The 21,603-nt window shown below is 37.4% G+C and overlaps 1 protein-coding gene and 1 pseudogene across 3 annotated transcripts in view; one reads left to right on the top strand and one right to left on the bottom strand.

Annotated features, from left to right (window-relative positions):
- The window catches only part of SNX25 (sorting nexin 25), a 124,356-nt gene that overhangs the window by 84,188 nt on the left and 18,565 nt on the right, over positions 1-21,603 (bottom strand). For all 3 annotated transcript variants that reach the window (XM_045785789.2, XM_045785788.2, XM_045785787.2), the window contains exons 2-3: positions 13,871-13,955; positions 1,903-2,119 (exon numbers count right to left, since the gene is read on the bottom strand). In XM_045785789.2, the coding sequence (XP_045641745.2) occupies positions 1,903-2,119; positions 13,871-13,955 (302 nt within the window). The remainder of the gene's footprint in view (positions 1-1,902; positions 2,120-13,870; positions 13,956-21,603) is intronic.
- On the top strand, positions 15,263-15,378 carry LOC123784577 (U6 spliceosomal RNA; annotated as a pseudogene).

Raw genomic sequence — 21,603 nt, 5'->3', positions numbered from 1 at the left:
TTGCTTTCTCTACCAACACCAGTTTTGAAAGGGTGGTCTGGGGACCCCTATGTGTAATACAAAATGTCACCTGTCTTTTTCACTTCTGTTCTCACAAACATAGGAGTTTCTAGAGGCTACATAATCTGTGCTGACACCATCACTCTACTGGCTAATGCGAAATGGATTGTGTATTTGTGAACTTTAAAAATGTGAACTCTTAAAAATTTAAGAGCTGACATGGTAAATATGGAGGGTATAACAAAAGGTGAGGTTATATACATTTAACAACTGGCTCTGCCAGGGGAAACACAGCTCTGATTTGTCGCATTCACCCACTACACAGTGTAAATACTCCCACCATGGCCAATGACAAGCTAGCAAGGTGATATCACTGATCTCAAAGTAGGGAAGGGCTGTGCACAGTCAGCTCTTGCAAACTAGTACACGCTGGTCCAGCTCCCCAAGAGCTAGAAGCCACATAAACAAAGTGCTTTTGGGGGCGCCTGACTGGTTCAGTCAGAAGAACACGAAACTCTTGATCTCGGGATTACGACTTTGAGCTCCACGTTGGGTGTACAGAGATTATTTAAAAATAAAATCTTAAAAAAAAAAGTGCTTTTAGGTTTTCAATAACTTTTAAGAATATAGAGGGATCCTGAAACAAACAAAAAAAAAAAACCCTGAGAACCACTGCTCTACAGTAACTTTTTTTAAATCATGGGTTGTGACCCATAAGGAATAAAATAAAATATAGTTTGTCTCAAACACCATTTTTAAAAAGATGTTAACACAAAAATATCAGTTATCACAGGTAATAAGCATATTGTTTATGAAACTGTGTGACAATATAAAATGTATGTACTATGGGTCACAGTTTTTAAAAAATACAAAACACTGGGGGCAGCGAACTGGAAAATATTAGGCACATGATGGCTCTGTACATTTTGATCTCATAAGCCTGTGAGACACAGACTTTGGCAGAGAGAACTATTCATGGAAAGAGAACCGGGAGCTTCTGCTGCACAAGGACATTTAGCAACTAGGCCCCGCGGAGCAACAGCACAGTGCGGAACAGGGATTGCCCGCTGACAAACTCACTCGGCAGCGCTTCTCAGAAGACAATAGGAGTTACCACCTGCCCAATAAGGATGCCAATGCTTATACATCCTCATTTAGAAGTGCTGTAATTCAGCATTTTCACACTCACTTAGGAGCAGGACATAGAATTAAGATCCTACCAGCAAACCTCTGAATGTTAAGGATGTGTTACAAGCACAGAAATGGTCTTGAAGTCTTCCTTCCAAAGGCAGAGTCACCTCATAGGCACAAATCTTGTCAGTGGAACAGTACAAAGAGCTAACAACCTAAATATTCACAATTTTCACACTGAAACATTTCTAATTATAGCCCACAAATTTCAATATTGAGTTCCTTTTAAAAGTCAATTTTCAAGATATTGTGATGCAACAGAGTTCTCAACAAAAAGTCAATTTTCAAGATATTGTGATGCAACAGGACTCACAAAAAGAAACATGAATTCTAAACCTTATTTCTAAAAATTATAAACTCATGGACACTTCACGGTATAAAACACATTTAAATTTTCTACTTCTAGGTACTCATGATTCTATAAACAAGTTCATGACAGTGCTGGCTTGGAAAAATTAATTTCATTGTTAAAGTTTTTCACAAAATTAAAGAAGTCTATTAAAGGGTTTTTTATTAGAGAGATACAGAAAAAATCTACTTTACCAAAACACCATAGTTGTTCTCCCTCAATATACCTATATTTCAAGCCAAGCACCAGCAAGAGGCAGAAAATTCTAGAGTTTTATCTTGACTTTGACCCTCTTCTGTGTAAGAAAAAGATTTTAATGTGGGGGGAAAAGTGGGGGAGGTTGTTCATGCTAGATCAGTTACCTGGCATTCGCAGCTTTCAGGTCACAGAAATGAGTGAGTAAAGTTCTTACAACATCATTGCAGACGACTTTAACTACATCCACGTGGCTCAGTCTGTGACGCAGCTGTCTGGCAATTTCCCAAAAGTCTTCCAAAAGCAGATGGTAAAGCTGTCCCTCATCTCTGCTGAGATTTCCATACCAGGACAGAACGTAATCTCTGTAACTGTAGTCAAACACTAGCAGGAATAAACAAAGCAATGAGTAAAACTTAGACGACAGAAGCATACACCAAGACTGCATCTCCAGTGGAAGCTGACGACGTACTATTTAATATTCACCGTTTAAAATATAAAGAAAGTAGGTAACAACACAAGAGAAGACATAATCTTTCCTAGAATATTTCAAAATAAAAAAAGATCCTCATCTAACTAAAATTCTGGGGGTGTGGTGACCATATGTCCTGAATTTTTGTGGCCAGCCCAATTTTTAAATATTCTATCCTGGGTCCAAACTATCTAAATCTATCAAAAAACAGAGCGTCTTACACAGTGGCAACACACTTATCAAGGCTGCCAGTCATCAGCCTCTCTGTCTTCCAAATTCACCCTTTTTTGCCCTGTTTTATAATACTGGAGAGGGACCGTGCAAACATTTCTTTGCCAACCCATACCATGTTAGTGTTTGTCGGGAGAGGATGCTGGAGGAACTGTGGAGGAGGAAGCGGTTTCTCCTCGTCCTGGTCCTGATTCCTGTGTGCTCTTCTGATTGCTCCTGCAATGTGCAGTGGGCAGCATGTGGGGCACCAGATGGCACTCACCCCCAGCAGATTCCAATGGCCCTCAGAGGGCAGCTGCCCAGAGAAGGCTGCTGGTACCCAGGGAGTGCCTTCCTGTAGCCTGTGGTATCTCCCAAACTTCTCCACCATTACATGAGTCACAGCTGTGCCCTCTCCAGTGAGGCCTGGATCTCAGCTCTGGGGTGAAGAAGGAACCTGCTCCCGAATATATCCCTCCTTAAAGTGCTCTGCCTCGGCTCTAGGAGTAGTGATTGCTCCCATTGTCTACTCTTCCTATATTCTTTGGAGTCCTCTTTATTCCTCAGTAGTCAAGTCCCTTTCCAAGTTAATCATTCTTTATATTAAACTTTCTTGTCCAAGTACTATGTGGTTTCTGTTTCTTAATGAGATCCCAACTAATGCAGGAAGAAACCTTAAGTCAGATATCACACCAGGCTCAGCATTTGTGGCTGACAACCTTCTTTGGGAGATTTCCAGTGCCTCATTTCTTAATTCTGGATCAATTTTATGCCTTGGAAATAAAAACCCTTAGGTCTAGACCAGTGCTCTCCCACAGAAATATGAGAGTCACGTATGTAATTTTAAGTGTCTAGTAGTCACATTAAAAAAGGAAAAAGAAACAGGTTCAATTTTAATAATATATTTCAACTAATATATCCAAAATATTATGATTTCAATACATAATCAATGCTATCAATTAATGAAATTCTTTTTCCATGCTAAGTGCTCACCATCTGGTATATATTTTATACTTCCAGCACATCTTAACTTGGACTAGTCGCATTACTCAGTTGCCACTTGTACACAGAAGTCCCGTGTTGCTCAGGGCAGCTCAAGTCCATATAGAAGAAGAAGACTGAAAAATTAACATGTTACTGGACTTAAGTGGTGATTCCCCCGAGGGAGAAAAACACAGCCCCATATCCATGTCTCAGCACAAGGATACCTGTACTATTTTTTAATCACTGCTTATTTCTCAAGGTTACCACTTGATTTGGCTTAATTTTGATATGACTATGTATCATCTCAGAGAAACAGCCTACCCTCTTGCCTTGGTTTGTCCCCAGGAATCCTGTGGAACAAAATGTAACTTGGGATCCTGATATACTGCACACCTGGCCCACAAATGTCTAACCCATAATTCTCAAATAATTCTGCAGGCCAGGATTTGGTGCTCGTTTTACTCATTTTGGCTGCTACACACCAATTTCAAATGGGCTTGGTGGGGTGGGGGGAGATGAGAAGGTGGCAGGAGGGAGGTCATATTTCTTAGAAAACTGAATAGCAAATGGAACCTCCAGCTCAGAGTTAGTATTCACCCTATGTAAAGATTCCATATACGTGCAAAAGCCCACAAGTCACGGAAAGCACCATTCTTGTTTTAATATTCTGTGATGGCTTTTTTTTCTCAGAATATCAACTATGAAGGTGTGTCCAATGTTTTTTTCCTGCGTTGCAACTTTATAATAATTCACAAAATGGCACCTTAAATCCAATAGGTCAAAAACATACATAAAACATCAAGAATTTTGTTCACAGACATGTATGTACAAACGTTTAGCTAAATCCGCAAAGTGATTCCACTGGCCTCAGCAGTGGGATAAGACACTTAAGATACCTTAAGCCTTATAGCTGAGAACCATTACTTACCAAAGACTAAGGGGCAGGCACTGAAAAGAAGAAAAAAAAAGATACTACCTCAATCTTTCATTTTTCATTAAATAAGCATTTAATTCTGGTATGTAAGTCTTCCAGTATATAAGGTAGAATAGATATCCACTGGACACAAAAGAAAAGGCAAAACAAAAGCAAAACAAACAAATCATCTCCTAAACTTTTCGGCTATTTTCTGCTCACTTCTAGATATTAATTTGAACAGACGGTTGTTATGTTTTCTAGATTTTACAAAAAGTAGCCACATCTCATTCCTAATTGGACTATTCCATTTAGGAGAAAGCAGAAATGGTTTCTGGGCCAGATATTTAAGAAATTAGGGCAAAAACAGCAATAGCCTCATCCCATAATCTCACTTATTGGCAACAAACAGACCACGGATCCTACACAGTGATTGAGTTACATCCTCTCAAGATTTTGAGGCTCCAAGAAGGGAAATAACTTGCTCAAAGTCAAATAGGTGGTCAAACACTCTTCCTCTCAGCACACAGTAGGCCTGCATGAAGGTGGAACAAAGAAGTCACATGAGTAAAAGACATGAGAAATCTGAAATAGCATCCTCGTCCACTGGACATTCAACTTGTTTAAAACATTTATATGAAAAAATATGCAAATGGCAATACTTTTAAAAACTGCCCTAGACGTCACTGATAGGACCAATGGGTGGAAGTCATAAGAAATTGTTTTTTCTGTTCAACATAAGGTGGAACTGAATAAAAACATCAAAGCTATTCAAGATTCACAGTAGATGGTGAATATTCTATCACAAGAAACTTTTAAACAAGCTGGATATCCAATGGACAAGGATGACCTAGAAAAAATTACTTCCTGAGATGGGGGGCTGAAATATGTAATCTCCACAGACCCTTGTCTGCAAAGCTTTTTTATATCCTTCTTCTGGTAAGAGCCTCCCTGACGACAAAGCACTGCTAACTTGTTCATTTGCAGGTCTTTCTCCCTTACGCTTTTATTAAGCAAAGTTGTCATACCACAGAATTTTTAACTAGTAGCAAATAAATCTACAACCCAAAACGTTTGGGAAATAGAAGCATTTTTCCATTCATTAAAATTCAGCTTCAAATTATAGAAGGAAGGTAAAAGCAATTATAAGAGACTTAATATCTTTAACATAAGATCTTCTTAGCATGCTGCAGGATTTATGTGAGGGGCATATTCATCTACATAACTTCCCATTATACTTGTTAACCACACTGCATATCCTAATAAATACAACTCTAAAGTACTCCTCTGTTACTACATTTTGGTTAGGAGTTGATGAAAATGAGTATTGGTAAAAATCTCAACTCAGGGGCACCTGGGTGACTCAGTCAGTTAAGTGTATGCGTTTGGCTCAGGTCATGATCCCGGGGTCCTGGGATGGAGCCACGCGTCCGGCTCCCTGCTCAACTGGGACTCTGCTTCTCCTTCTGCCTGCCGCTCTGCCTACTTGCACACACTCGCTCGCTCGCTCTCTGACAATTAAATAAAATCTTTAAAAAAAAAAATCTCAACTCAGTAACAGAAGATATACCTGGAACTAACAAATTTCTCTCAATCATTTGTCAGTACACCTTTAAGCTAAGTATTATAAAAATACAGCAAATATAAAAAGTATGAAACAAGGGCACTTGGCTGGCTCAGTCTGTAGAGCATGTGACCCTTGATCTCGGGTCATGAGTTTGAGTTCCATGTCAGGCAAAAAAGAAGGAGGAGGAGGAGAACGGGAAGGAGAAGAGGAAGAGGAAGAGGAAGAGGAAGAGGAAGAAGAAGAAGAAGAAGAAGAAGAAGAAAAGTATGAAATAGAGCCATGATTCTAAGTATATATTACATAGCTACATATACTCATTTATATACAAGTAACATACATACACTCATTTATATACAAGTGCACGTATGAACAAAATATCTTAAAATATACCCTACAGGTCAATTTGAAGAGACACAGAAATTCACAATAAAATTATTTTATGGTCTCTACTAAAAAATAAGCAGAAATAATATAACAAACCACAATGAGAAATGAAAGAACACTTATCCTCATTGCCAAGCAAGCAGTCTTTCTTCTAAACACATAATAGCAGCCAACAAAAATTCAAGTGCTATTATCAAATCTATTTTCTAGACTACTCTCAACGAAATAAGCAGGTAAAAAGAATTCACTGCAGATCATAGAGAATGGAATAACATGTCTGGAACTTTAATTTTAGTTAGATTAATGTAAAAAGAGGATTTAGGGTAACAAAGTAGGGAAAAACTGGAAGTGAGGAGACCAGTTAAAAGGCTACCATGTTAGTCTAGATAATGTGATGTTAGGTAATCTTTACCTATAAATTTTCAGAACAAAGAATGACTCAAACCAAGGAAACAGTATAAGAGAGAGAGCTCCATGACAGCCATTCTTCTATCTCTGCCTTTTCCCCAGAGCGATTCAAGATACAGTCTTCCCTGCCCAAGAAGTAAGGTCCCAAGGGTCATAAACGTCCATAATCTGAGTCACTTGGAACAAAGAAAGAGTGCTCATTCAACCAGGAACTGGCCTAATGGTAATAAGGACAACAGTAATTCCATCGTTCATATAGATGGCACTCTACAGTTTGCAAAGTTTTAAAAATGCAATGAGTAATTACTATCTATGTGTGGAAGGAAAGCCAACTGCTGGGAAAATTTGGGGTTATTAGTTTATGTCACTAATTGAGGTGTTCATTCATTCAACAAAAAATGTATACATATTTCACACCGCTGGGCAGTCATGAACTGGAAGAGTTGAGCTTAAGGAGGTTAGAGGTGGGAGTGGAACGTGCAAGAGTCATAGTCTTCCAAGTGCAGGCTCTGCTTCCTCTGTGTCAGCATCTAATTCTTATCATCTAACATCCTCTGGAAATGGCCACCAAGAGCCTAGTAAAAGAGATCGCCACATCAGGTTCACCTTTATCTAGGACAAGTTCCAAAGAAACTGAAAGTTCTGTTATACTTGGACAATGACCTTGTAATATCTTCTGTTATCATGAGGGTTCAAGTTATGGCCTTTTGTATAATGACACTTTATCTTATAGGAACATTTACCCCCGAAATTCAGAAAAGTATTAAGAGCCAATCAAAACTAACAGAAATATGTTCATCTGGAAATGTACATGTAACATTAATTGCATTTGTGAAGGACACCCCAAATAGTAATGAAAGTAATGGTATTTATGACACATTTGGACAGAATCTCACAAGTCCAAGTGCAGAGGTCAGTATCCTCAATGTTTGAAAAGAATAAGATCTTCCAAAGAACTGTATTTTCGATTCAAGATTTTAAACTGAAAGTTCTCCTGAGCAAATAGCAGGTACTCATTATTGAACTATATTCTCTGGTCCACATTAGTGAAGTAATTCAGGGTAGCCTAGTAAAAATTAGGCTATCAATCTGAGATGTATTACTCATAAAGATTTTCAAAAGTGTCTCCTGTCAGTCTTCCCAGGGAATGTAACTTTAGGAGAAACTTTTGAGAGCATCTGGTATGGAAAGGTGGCTGTTCTGACTTCTCAAACATATGGTTCACTCATACCATATCTGAGTCCCTAACATACAGTTTTTACACTTGAAATTGGCTAACAAAGCACAGCAATAATATACTTCAATTATCTTCCCTGGGTATGACATTTAACTTCCAGAATTTGTAGCTTTAGTAATTTTTTTTTGAAGATTTTATTTTTAAGTCATCTCCACATACAACATGGGGCTCGAACTCACGACCCTGAAACCAAGAGCTGCACGCCCCACCGATTGAGCCAGCACACCTTGTAGCTTTAATCATTCTTATTGCTTCACAGAAAGCCAAACTGTGTTATTTTGACCTACACTTTTAAATATTACTTCTTTCTTCTTTGTAATTCAATCTATAAAGATTTAAGACCAAGCCCTAATTTATATTGAGCTACAACACAAACATATTTTAGTAACAATGACAGAAAACCCAACCACAAACATTTATACCTGCATATACATACACATACCTTGTATTTTACTCAACTCTTTGAATAAATCTGTTTTTAAAATACATATTCTAAAGGGAGTAAAACAGGGGCGCCTGGGTGGCACAGCGGTTAAGCATCTGCCTTCGGCTCAGGGCGTGATCCCGGCGTTATGGGATCGAGCCCCACATCAGGCTCCTCTGCTATGAGCCTGCTTCTTCCTCTCCCACTCCCCCTGCTTGTGTTTCCTCTCTCGCTGGCTGTCTCTATCTCTGTTGAATAAATAAATAAAATCTTTAAAAAAAAAAAATAGAAATAAAAAAAAATAAATAAATAAATAAAGGGAGTAAAACAAATATATAAGGGTAAGATGGAATAATTATGTTATCTACTTCAAACTAACTTGAGGAGGTAATTTTTAAATAGTTCATAAGCACTTAATATCAACTGAACTCAGGTTACTGCAGCCTTAACAAGTGTACCTGCTATTAAATTTTGCAAGCATACCAAGAGACCCTCAATTTTATCAGTATAAGTCTACTATAGCTAGCTAATAACGTTCAGAATTTCAATTAAATATACTGGTGCCAGGGCTTAGAAATGCAAATTAAAATACTTCAGAGATGCATATTATAATCATGACAGGTTTTCTAAATACTTACAAAACCTCTCAACTTTCTCAACATATATTTCTAGATTCTAACTCTTCATTAAATTAAATGTCCAAAATTTTTTAGAAGACAAGTTTGGTTTTAGTTTATTGTTGTTTTTACAACTGCCATATGCATACGTTTTACTCTCATAACCAACTTTATAGCAGCCTTTAGCTCTTCTTTTGGTAGATGATATAATATTCAACTTCACTGAAAATCATTTTGCTTAAAACGAGGAAACTGTAAACATTAAGAATACAGTGGGAAAAAAAACAAAGAAAAAAAATATTGTACCAAAGCATAATTAACTAAAGCTCTTACCCACAGGCTTTGGAAAATACTGTTCTTTCAAAATAAATCATTGCACAGAAATTAGCCTGAGGATAACGTGGTTTGGGGGTTTTTGGTTTTGTTCTGTTTTGGTTTTTGTCAACCAGGCCTCAACTCTTACCTTTTTTTTTCCATAACCATTTCTGAAACAAATCGGTCCGTGGTAAGTAAACATGCTATCTCAATTGCAGAGCAACTTCACAGTCTTAAAAAACTCATGTTCATAGCAGCATATTCACTATAACCAAAAGACGGAAGCAACCCAGATATCCATCAGTGGATGAATGGGTAAAGAAATTGTGGTTACAGGGGGCGCCTGGCTGGCTCAGTTAGTGAGAGGATGCGACTCTTGATCACGGGTCTGTAAATTGAAGCCCCACATTGGGTGGAGAGCTTACTTAAGAAAATAAAGAAATATGTTTTTAGATGTGGTTATATACGTAAAATGGAATATTATTCAACCTTAAAAAGGAAGAAAATCTGACATATCCTACAAACATGGATTAACCTTGAGAACACGATGTTAAGTAAATATGCTAAACACAAAAGGACAAATACCATATGACCTCATTTATATGTAGTCCCTAGAGTCAAATTCGTGGAGACAGAAAGTAGAATGGTGATTACCAGGATCTGGGGGAAGAGAGGAGTGGGTATTGTAGTTTAATAGGTACAGAATTTCAGTCTTGCAAGATGAAAAGAGTTCTAAAGACTTTATACAGCAATGAAAATGTACTTAACACTACTGAACAGTACACTTAAAAACGGCTAAGATGGTAAATTTCACATTATGTGTATTTTACCACAATTAAAAGAAAAAAAGAAAAGAGTTCCAATTCCGGGAATGGTGGACTAACTTGTATCAGACCAACCTTCCTACAGAAAACCATTACGGACTCCAGGAAAAAAAAAAAAATATATACACACACACACACACACATATATATGTGTTAAAGAACTATTTAAAGGCACTGGAGAGAGGGGCCTCTGGGTGGCTTAGTTGAGCATCTGCATTTGGCTCAGGTCATGATCCCAGGACGCTGGAATCAAGCCCACATCGGGCTCCCTGTTCAGTGGGGAGCCTGCCTCTCCCCCTGCTGCTCCCCCTGCTTGTGCTGTCTGTCCCTCACTCTGTCAAATAAAGAAAGAAAATATTTTACATTTAAAAAAATGTTAAATAAGTAAAGGCACTGGAGAGCAAAGTGAGAGAAACTGAAGGGAAAATCTACCCTTGATAAAAGGGTCTAGAGCTTGTACGAACCACATTTATGTAACTTTCCCCTGAAGCACTCAATGGTCTTAGAGGCACAAGGCAGTTCAAACTTAGACTGAACATCTGTATATTTTTTTAACATAAGATATCAGAAAACAGAGTTAGGAACTGCCAAAGCAGCTGAAAATAAGGGCAGGAAACACAAATAAGACGGAGCCACAAAATCTGGATTACAAACTCTTAAACCCACTGCTGACTCTGCCCTACACATGTATGGAGGTAAGACTGTAAGCAGACCAGCTCAGAGCAACAGCCGGAAGACTGGAAGAGCTGAGCAGATTCTCTGACCACTGTCCAACAGAGAGAGACAGAGTCTGGAGCTGGAGTCCTGTCCAGTTAGAGGTGTGACCATGGACTTTCCATTGAGACTGTGTAAGGAACATGAACTAGATGACTTCAGCCTATGTCCTGGGACTGAGGGATTCACCCTAGACCTAGGACAAAATCCAAGCAGACCTGCCCTAAAAATATGTGTAAAACCAAGTATCCTCAAGGTGAACAGTCAAAAATTAAGCGGCATACTAGACCAAAAACTAACACTCTTCGGAGGAAGATAACAGAAACTAGAATGTCCAGAAAGTAACATCCACATATTTTAGGATACAATAAAAAATAAGGAGACCTGAGAAGAAACCCCCCCCCCCACCAAAAGTAACACATACTTTAGAGAAAAACCAGTGGATAGAAACCAACTCCAAGATGGCCTAGATTTTGGACTTCACATACAGAGACTTTAAATCAACTATATAAATATGTTCAAGAAATTCAAGATGGTCATAATAAGTGACAGATGGGGAAATCTCAGCAGAGAACCAAATAAAAATTCTACAAAGAGGACACCGGGGTGGCTCAGTTGGTTAAGCATCTGCCTTCGGCTCAGGTCATGATCCTAGGGTCCTGGGATCAAGTCCTGCATCAGGCTCCTAGCTCAGCAGGGAACCTGCTTCTTTCTCTGCCTGCTGCTCCCCCTGCTTGTGCTCTCTCTCTCTCTGACAAATAAGTAAAATCTTTAAAGAAAAAAAAATTCTAGACAGGAGAAGTACAATATTTGAAATTTAAAAATTCACTGGATACACTATAGATTTAAAATGACAGAAAAACAGTCAGTGAACTTAAAGCCAGATGAATAAAAATTATCCTATCTAGAGAACAGAAAGAAAAAAGAATTAGTAAATTAGAGGTCATCAAAATTAAAAACTTCTGCTCAAAGACAACATTAAAAAAATAAAAGGTAATTTACAAACTGGGAGAAAGTATTCACTGTATCTGTATCTAACAAAAGATGTGAATCCAGAATCTATCTTTAAAAACATTCCTACAAATTAATTATAAGTTAAATAAAGATTTGACCAGACACATCACAAACGAAGATATGGAAACTGTCAATAATCACATGTCAGGATGCTCAACATCCTTAGTTACCACAGGTATGCAATTTAAGGTCACAGTAAGATTCTGTTCTATATTTATCAGAATAGTTTAGATAGAACGAATGACAACAGTAAATACTGGTGATAATGTAAAACAATTGGAATGGTCATACACAGTGACAGTCTAAATAAAGATATCATCACTTTACAATATTATCTGACAACTTCTCATAAAGTTAAACATACAACTTACCCTAGGCCTGGCAATTCTACTCCTTGGAATTTGTCCAAGACACATGAAAACATACGTCCACAAAAATACTTGTTTATAGCAACTTTATCCAGTGTTTCAAAAATTTAGAAACAACCCAGATGTCCAAAAGAGAAAGGATAACTATATTGTGACACAGTCATATTAGTATAATGGAATACTACTCAGTAGAAATAGCAAAGTATGAACTGATACGAACAAATGACAAATCTTAAAAACATGCTGAGGAAAGAGGCCAGGCATAAAAGACTACATCTTGTATGATTCCATTTCTATAAGGTTTAAGAACAGGCAACACTAATCTATAGTGACAGAAATTAGAACAAGGGAAGGTGGGTTAGATTAGAGGGGGACAGGAGGCAAACTTTCTGTAATGATAGAAATGTTCTTTAGTTTCACAGGGGTTCTGGTTACATGGTTATACACATTCATGAAAATTACTGAATTGTATGTACACTTAAGATTTGTGCATTTCAAAGTATGTAAATTTTACCTCAATAAAAGGAATTAAGAATTATTTTTAAACCATGATTTTGAGATTATGAATAAAAATTATTGGATTTTAAATTTGGCTTTTATCAAAGTCATCACACTTTACTAATAGAAATATTTTAAAAGCTTAATTAGTCCCCAAAGTTCAAAAATTTTATGAATGCACACAATTTCAGACTGTCTCTGTACTTACACAGTGCTCATCTTCTAATTTTAATACAGTGATTTCTGTGAACTATGCAAGTAAACACACTTGCTATGTACGTATCACTCAGTTCTCTCGACTTCATATCTAACATTCCATATTCACTTGAAAAACACAGATTTTTTTCTGCACTTCTAACTGAAATTGTGTGTTTCGAAATTTGATTTTAAAAATATTATTTGGGGGCACCTGGGTGGCACAGCGGTTAAGCGTCTGCCTTCGGCTCAGGGCGTGATCCCGGCATTATGGGATCGAGCCCCACATCAGGCTCCTCTGCTAGGAGCCTGCTTCTTCCTCTCCCACTCCCCCTGCTTGTGTTCCCTCTCTCGCTGGCTGTCTCTATCTCTGTTGAATAAATAAATAAAATCTTTAAAAAAATTTTTTTTAAATAAAAATAAAAATATTATTTGAACTTTAATTTGATCATCAAAATGTATCTTTTCAACTTTAATATTTCTAAGTACAACTCCTGATTTCCACTTCTACATGTAACAATACCATGACGTCGGCAACCTACTTTCGACCTTGCTCAATACCAGTTCTACTGACATGTCCTTCATTCTTTAGGAAGCCTGACCGCTATACCCCTTAGTTTGTTTAACTGATTGGTCGATAAGTGAGCCTGAGTGCACTCATCCCTAACACACCTTCTGTAAGTTTTATCTAAAAGAAAAAAATGCTTCCTAATACCTATTATAGATAACAGAGAACAGATCCTTGTTTCATATGGTGGAACTAGCTACACATGGCCGGTCAGCTTCATGTGACCTGAAAATCCTACTTAATAAATGTTTAAATCCTATCCATTCAACTAAAATATGGATGCATTTATTCAGTCATCATAAAAATTCCTAACGCTACACACAGACAAGAAGGATAGATAAATTTGTTAGAGATTACAATTTTCCCTTTAGAACATAATGAATTGCTTTACATGGTAATTACATGCTCTCGTTTAATCCTTACCTTCTTTCAGAGCTTTGTCCATATTATGAGAAATCACTACCCTTCTAGACTGAATGGACTCATGTGAATTTCCATACACAGAACTCTGAAATGCAAAGGAAAAAAAAACACAGATTACTGAACAAATAAATTATATATAAAAATAAAACCAAAGTATGAAATACCATTTAAATAAGCTTTAAGATATTGCCTAATAGATTATAAAGTTCTTCTGGAAAAGTTAATAAATGCTTGACATTGGTTAAGAAATTTTTGAATAAGAAGGAAGGACTTTCCCTACCAGACAACAAAACAACCTAATGCCAGAGTAGGAATAAATGAATCAACAGAACAGTAGAAGTACAAAAACAAATGTATCTACACATGAGAATTAAGAACATAAGAAAATTTGACTATTGAATAAATGGTGTTGGGATAACTTAATATTCATGCATAAGAAAAGGTTACAGTCTTGCCTCATACTTTATATATAAATAATTCCCAATTGATAAAGAGCAAATTATTTTTTTAAACTAAAAAAAAGCGTTCAAAGGAAATAAGGGAGAAGCTGTGTATAATCTTAGGAGGGAGAAAGACACAAAATTCAAAAGCTTTAAAGAAAAAAAAACTGACAAATATCACTATAGATATAGAAAACTCCTGTTTGGCAAAAGATACTAAGAAATACAAATGATGGAGCAGGAGATAGTATCTGCAACATATATAACAAAGGACTATGATTTAACATATACAGAGCTCCTCAGAAAAATAGCTAAAAACCAAGAAATTAAAAGATCATATCATATAAAATAAACAAATACCAATAAATATATGAAAAGAATATGCAACCTCCCTTTTAGGGAAATACAAATTTGAGCAATGAGGTATCATCAAACTGCCAAAGCAGGGGGAACGATGCATACTGTCTAATACTGGCAAAGATACACAGAAATGCTGTTTTGTGAATGATGTATGATGAAAACAATGTTTTCATACATTGTTGTGGGGAAAGTCCATTTCTATGAGCTACAATTTCATTTAGCAATTCTTTTTTTTTTTTTTTTAAGATTTTATTTACTAATTTGACAGAGAGAAACAGCCAGCGAGAGAGGGAACACAAGCAGGGGGGTTGGGAGAGGAAGAAGCAGGCTTCCAGCGGAGGAGCCTGATGTGGGGCTCGATCCCAGAACACCGGGATCACGCCCTGAGCCAAAGGCAGACGCTTAGCGACTGCGCCACCCAGGTGCCCCTCATTTAGCAATTCTACTCCTTGGAATCCAACTAATGGAAATACTTGCACATATGCAAAAAAGTATACATACAAAGAATTTCACTGCTGTATTGACTTAAAGGGCAAAAAATTGGAAAAAACCCAAATATCAATAGTCAGAGTTCAATTATGGTACACCCATATTTTAGAATATAATGCAGCCACTAAAAACAATGAATTAGCTGGAATGATACAGAGAAGATTAGCATGGCCCATGTGCAAGAATGACACGCAAATCTGTGAAGCATTCCACAAAAAGAAAGAAAGAAAGAAAGAAAGAAAGAAAGAAAGAAAGAAAGAAAGAAAGAAGAGAGAAAGAAAGAAAGAAAGAAAGAAAGAAAGAAAGAAAGAAAGAAAGAGAAAGAAAGAAAAAAATGAATTAGGGATGCATATACTTTCATGGAAATGTTTCGGAGCATATACATTTAAAAGTAGTTTCCTCTAGGCAGAGGCATAAGATTTTAACTTCTTACTCCATATATGTCTGTGTAACAGTAAATTTAAAAATTTTTAATTGTACAAAGACACTTGGCAAAAAAAAAAAAAAAAGGCAAGGGGGGAGAAACAACGTAAAGAATTAAAATCCTATCTAGCTAGTAAGACTTTATTAAAGACGAAATTTTCTTAGTTGGTCACATACCAAAGGGATCAAAAACGTGTATAATGTGATTGGGCCCACTTACTGGTATTGAAGGGTAAAAAGAAACTAAGTAACATTAATAAAATGTAGAATACTTCTCTATGCATGAAAAATATTACACATGCTTGATTAGCATTACCACATCATCAAGAAGATCCAAATGGCTAATATCACCATCACACTCAACCAACAAATAAACACGAGGAAACCACTCTGCTCTCAAGGCGGGCCACCCCAACACAATTGCAGTCCACCCCATGGCCCTGGGCCACCCAACCTGAAAGTGGAGAATTTCTAGTCCTTAGCTTAGCTTCACACTACCCACGGGTCAAGTGTCAAGAGTGTCATCCATTCTTGTTATTAAAAACAAAAAGCCATAGTTTTAAGATTCCTTAGTTGAACTACTTGTAAAAGCCTTAAGATATATGTGTTGCACTTGTGAGGGGCGCCTGGGTGGCTCCATCAGTTGAACATCTGACTCTTGGTTTCAGCTCACGCACCATCAAGAGATGGAGCCCTCACATCAGGCTCTGTGCTAGGTGGGGAAGCTGCTTTACTCCCTCTTCCTCTGCCCCTCCCCCTGCTCACGCACATTCTCTCTCTCTCTCTCTCAAATAAATAAATCTTTTTTAAAAAAAATGTATGTGCTGCAGTCATGAAAGAAAAGAATCCATTTGTGCTACGAATTAACGTAACATTCAACACTCTCCCAAGGAATTAAAAAAATTAAAAGAAAAACCTAAAATAATCATCATCCTATAGACAGAAGCCATTATTGCGTGAAAGAAATACACTCTCAACCACTTAAAACTATATTTTATTCTCTCAGTACCTTGCTATAAAATTAAAAGTCTATTTTACGTAATTTTTAAATTTAGTTTGCGAAAAAAAATGAGGAAATGAAAGGAATTTTAAAATTCTAGCAATTCTTAAAATATCAGACAGATATTTAAAAACTTGCACATTTCTGGGGACAGTTTTTTTAAGCTAACGCTTTTAGAGCACCGTTGCAATAAATAATGTTAATCATAATTTCTCAAGCCTTTGGCTTCCCAAATGTAGGTATGGTAGTTTTAGTACATAATACTAGTTGGATGATAAAACCAAAGCCAAACAACACTTATTTCAGACATTCCTGAATCTAGGTTCTTAAAATAGAAGCTGTCTTTAAGGGTTGGGAGAGAAGCAGGTATGAATGTGACTGACAGGCAGCACACACATATTTAAGCATATTCTGTGCTTATGTCTCTATCTTCACAAATTCCTCCAAAACTTAATTTTTTTCCTTCTTACCTTTACTCTTTTTTGTTCCTAATTATGGCTTTACTACTTCTTGCTATCTGTCCACATACTCTTCTCCCTCTGCTTCATACTTAGATGGAATATATATATTTTTGTTTGTCACTACTGACTATAGCTGAGTAAGTCCTTTACTCTCTTTAATCTAAAAAGCTTATGAAAATAATGTTCTTTATTTGGCTCCTTAAGTAAAATCTGTATTATTTTTTCTATCTGTTTTTCCAATTTGGGTTCTGGATGTCCCCACATCCCATCCCCCAGAGGTCACTGGCCCTTACTGGAAAGAAAAAAATTCTTCATCCCTATCCCATCCCCACAGCCTGATGGAGATTCTCTGAGTAAGAGGAACAGGAAGATTTAAAAAAAAAAAAAAAAATCATGGGCTCAAAATAACTGGGAAGCCATGCATGAAAATTCCTTTTTTAAGGATTTAATGTTTATGGAGCCAGAATCTCCTCATCTCTAAATTACTACACAAGTATAAGTTAGTCACTGTCACACATAACCCTATTTCTTTTAGATTACAAATATGCAATTTACTAATCCTTATCCCAAGGTGGAGAAACAAAAGAGAAAGGGAAGAAGGGAGGAAAGGGGAGAAAGCTAGCTAGCTGCAACAAATGCAAAATTTGAATAAATTCCTGTGGCTCAGAGGACAGTTGAGCCAAAATTATCTTCATTTCCCTTCTATTTATAGGTTTGAAAAAACAAACTCCTCATGGCAGAGACTTCCCCAAAAGACTTATTCTTTAAGGCAAATGCTAACTTGCCCTAACTGTGCTGCCACAGGCCTCGTTCCCCAAGGAAAGCCTACTTCTTCCTGACAGTCACTTTCCTAAAATGCCAGCACTGGGAAACAGGAAATAAAAATGTCTGTACTTTTCCCACTGCAACAAAGTGCTAGAAATAAATCTTCAGTAAGATTTCAAATCCAGAAATTAGGACTTTGAATGTAGTCTGACCACTCAGCTCTCATTAAAGTTTTTAGTATCCATACCACACTATTAATTCATAAAAGCTTTTGGTTAACCAGTACCCCTGTCAGGTAAAAAATACACCTTGTTTTTTATGTAATTGAAATAAATGAACTCTGTCTTCATTTTAAGATATAAATCTAGCTTAAAATGTACTTGAGTTCATTTTTAATCACTCAGTGAGTTCTCTGAAGAGAAAATGAGGCCCCAACATATAATCGCTCATTTAAAAAATGTTTTGGGATGCCTGGGTGGCTCAGTCGTTAAGTGTGTGCCTTTGGCTCAGATCACGATCCCAGTGTCTTGGGATCGAGTCCCACATCAGCCTCCTTACTCGGCGGGGAGCCTGCTTCTCACCCTGCTTGTGCTCTCTCTCTCTCTCTGACAAATAAATAAATAAAATCTTAAAAAAAAATGTTTTCAAAAGACAGGGCAAAACCAGAAAGCTTTTCTTTAATATATGTAACTGAAATCCCCAAGCATCAAGGAGCAGATACTGTATCAATAAACCCTTTATTGAGTACATATCAGCTTTCTGTTCACTTCTGAAGATCAGCTTTTAGTCTATAGCCAAAATAAACTCAGACTGTCAGTGTCAGAGCTACAGAAACTCTCTCCTGAGGAAGCAACATCCAGAGAGAACCCATGTGGAGAGACCTGGGTACTCCGACATCATTAGCAACTAAACAACCAGAAACCACCTGGAATCCAGCCAAGACATGTACCTCATTGTCCATCGTTTATAAGCACGACATCTCTTACTCACTGTGTTGCTTCCTGTGGGAGCAAAACGGGGCCAAGCCCGCCAGCCCATGACCCGGAAATGCCTTCACGCCCATCACCCGGGCTACTCAAATAAACAAGGGCCGCTCTGCTTGTTCTCCCCTTCAATGTATGTTTATACCATGGGGAAAAATTTTTAACTATATTTTAGTCTATTTTAAAAAGAAAAACAGTTGCACAGAGTTCAAAGAGTAATGGGTCTAATTTCTTATAAAGTACCAAAACAGTGATTTATCTCAGGAAAACAAACACAAACCCCTGATCACCACCATTAACCACGTGGAGCTGTCACACGGCTGAGTCTTTCCAAGTATTCTCAGCATCTGACAACTCCTGGGATCCCATGACTAATATTATCATTCTCAAATTATGTTATTTTCAAAACCATGGCTCCTTTCAAGCCAATCATTTTCTGCCTCAGCCTCAAAAGAAATTTCTCTAAAACCAAAGAAATGTGAGAATCAGACAGAGCCTTCCTCAGAAGATAAGGGACTGAGCAACTTGAAAGGCTATCTCAAGAAGATAGGATAAAAAACTTGAAAATCCATCTCATTTGACTAAGACACTGACAAAAGACTGTGACAGGAGCAATAAAAGTCAGGCCTAACACCGAAGCTGAGTAGCCACGTTACAGAGCTTTGGGGGCAGCAGGGCAGAGTAGAGAACACGGGCTCTCGAGTCCGTCCAACAGCGCGTTTTACTCATGGTACATCCTAGACCCAGACACTTCCCTCTCTAGCTTCAGCGCGCTTAGAACACCTCAGAGGATTAAATAACTAATACCAGGGGTCCAAAACTGAAAAAGACAACAGGAGCCTGGTCAGGAATGTAAATGAGTGGACGGGTTGCCACCGCTGTACAGCTAGATGCTCCAACCCTTGTCAACAAAACACGCAAATCGAAAGCTCAGATGTTATCTCCGAGTAATTGTCTTATTCCAAACACTGTGGGCTTACACTGTTGGGGCCAAAAACCGTGAGCCTCGTTCAAACCATGGGCCTCTACTCTCTAATTGCCGGACCCAGAAAGCACTTAGCAGAGTGCCTGGCATCTAATAGCAAAGTAGAGCTATTGTCACTAATAAAACTCAACATGTTACCACCTTTCAACAAACTGGGGCCAATCAGTGGGTTGGGTGGATGGCTGGTTGGTTGGTTTTCCGAAAGAAAAGGAATGGTAGAAATGAAAGTACAAAAGAAGGGCTGAAAAGTCAAGTAACGGGAAAATAAGACACAACATAATAAAACATATTGTTCTTGAAATATTTTTGCCTTTGAGGCTATACTATAAAGGGAGGAAAGTGTACATTTCCTGAAGATGTTCCACAGTGTATGTGCCTTTACACTTTCGATTACTGGTGAAGTATTTGAGTATTCAAACAAAACCTGGTCTGATCAGAAGCCAGTCTCCTGGATTGTGCTTGATAATGTTTAATCATGAACTCAAAAAGGTCTCATTTTCTTTACTGATAAAAGAAAACTGTCAAACACATACACGGAGAGGTTACCATTAAGGGAGACTGTACTGACAGAAAGTAGTGGTATTTGTGTCTTCTTCCCCCCTCTTAACCAAGTATAATTTCTTTTTCAGATAGAAGAAAAAAAAAGCTTCTTTGAAATTCAAACCTACAAATGTTCTCATATTGTTTTTCTAAGATCCCAAACATGCTTTAATTTCTTTTTAAAATGCTATTTCCAATAATATAAAGAGCAGAGACACATTCTACATTATAGATGTAAAGAATTAAATTGACCCTAACACCATTAATCCAGAGATAATCATTACTGACATGTTGGTGTATTTCCTCTTAGTGGGTGACTCCAACGCTCACTATGTAACTTTGGGCAACTTATTTTTCTGTACCTCAATTTCTTCAACTCTAAAATAAAGATAACAATAGTATCTACCTCTTTGGGTGGATGAGAGCACTAAATGAGTTGATACCCATAAAGCACAAGAGTGCCTGGTAACACAATAGTAATTACAAATTATTATTGGTACTTTTTCCATTTGCACACTTATTAAAAGAAATTAGGATCACAGTATTCATACAGCTCTGCAACTGGCTTTTCACACTCATTACAAGCATCATTTATGAAATAAAAGATTTGGAATATATTGTTTTGAATGACTTCTACCACAATGAAACTATTCTCTTACTTACTTTGTACATTTACTTTGTCTCCACCACTTTTTTCCTATTTTAAATGAAAAAAATATTTTCATTCTACGCTACTGATCTACGTATAGTATCACCAAAAACATCCTTAAAAAAATACTAAGTGTCTATTAAATACACAGTTGGATTTAGACTCTGTCCTTCAAAGGACTGTATACCTCAAGAATTGTGTGCTTCAGCGAGACTCTTTTATCAGCTAAGAACAAACTGAAGGAACAACAGGGCATGGTGGGAGGGTGTAGGGGATGCTCTGAAGCACAAACCACGCAAAGGTGAACTGAAAAAATCCCTTCCCAGCCTCTCCAGCCACTAAACTATGTACCTTGAAAGCCCAGTGCTGCAGGGCACTTCCAGACAGGGAAATGAGGAAGAGACACAGAGGCAGGAGCAAGTCAGGGCCTTCTCTAGCCTGAGGAATACTCTGGCAGTAAAGCCATCTTAGCCTCCAGAAATATAAATCCGTATTGTGATTTTACCTAAAATGAACTTGGCAAGAGATGAATGGTAGATTAGATTATCAGTAGCTTCTGTAGCTTATTATACCATTTATCAAAGTATTATTGCGTCAGGCTAAAGGCCAACCCTGCCTGCATGCATCAAATGCAGGAA

This window comes from Ursus americanus, chromosome 27, assembly GCF_024610735.1.
Source record: "Ursus americanus isolate L20-20 chromosome 27, mUrsAme1.1.p, whole genome shotgun sequence".
NCBI classification, from domain to species: Eukaryota; Metazoa; Chordata; class Mammalia; order Carnivora; family Ursidae; genus Ursus; species Ursus americanus.
The sequence above is the reverse complement of the archived record's forward strand: the minus strand, read 5'-3'. Positions and strand labels throughout refer to the sequence as shown.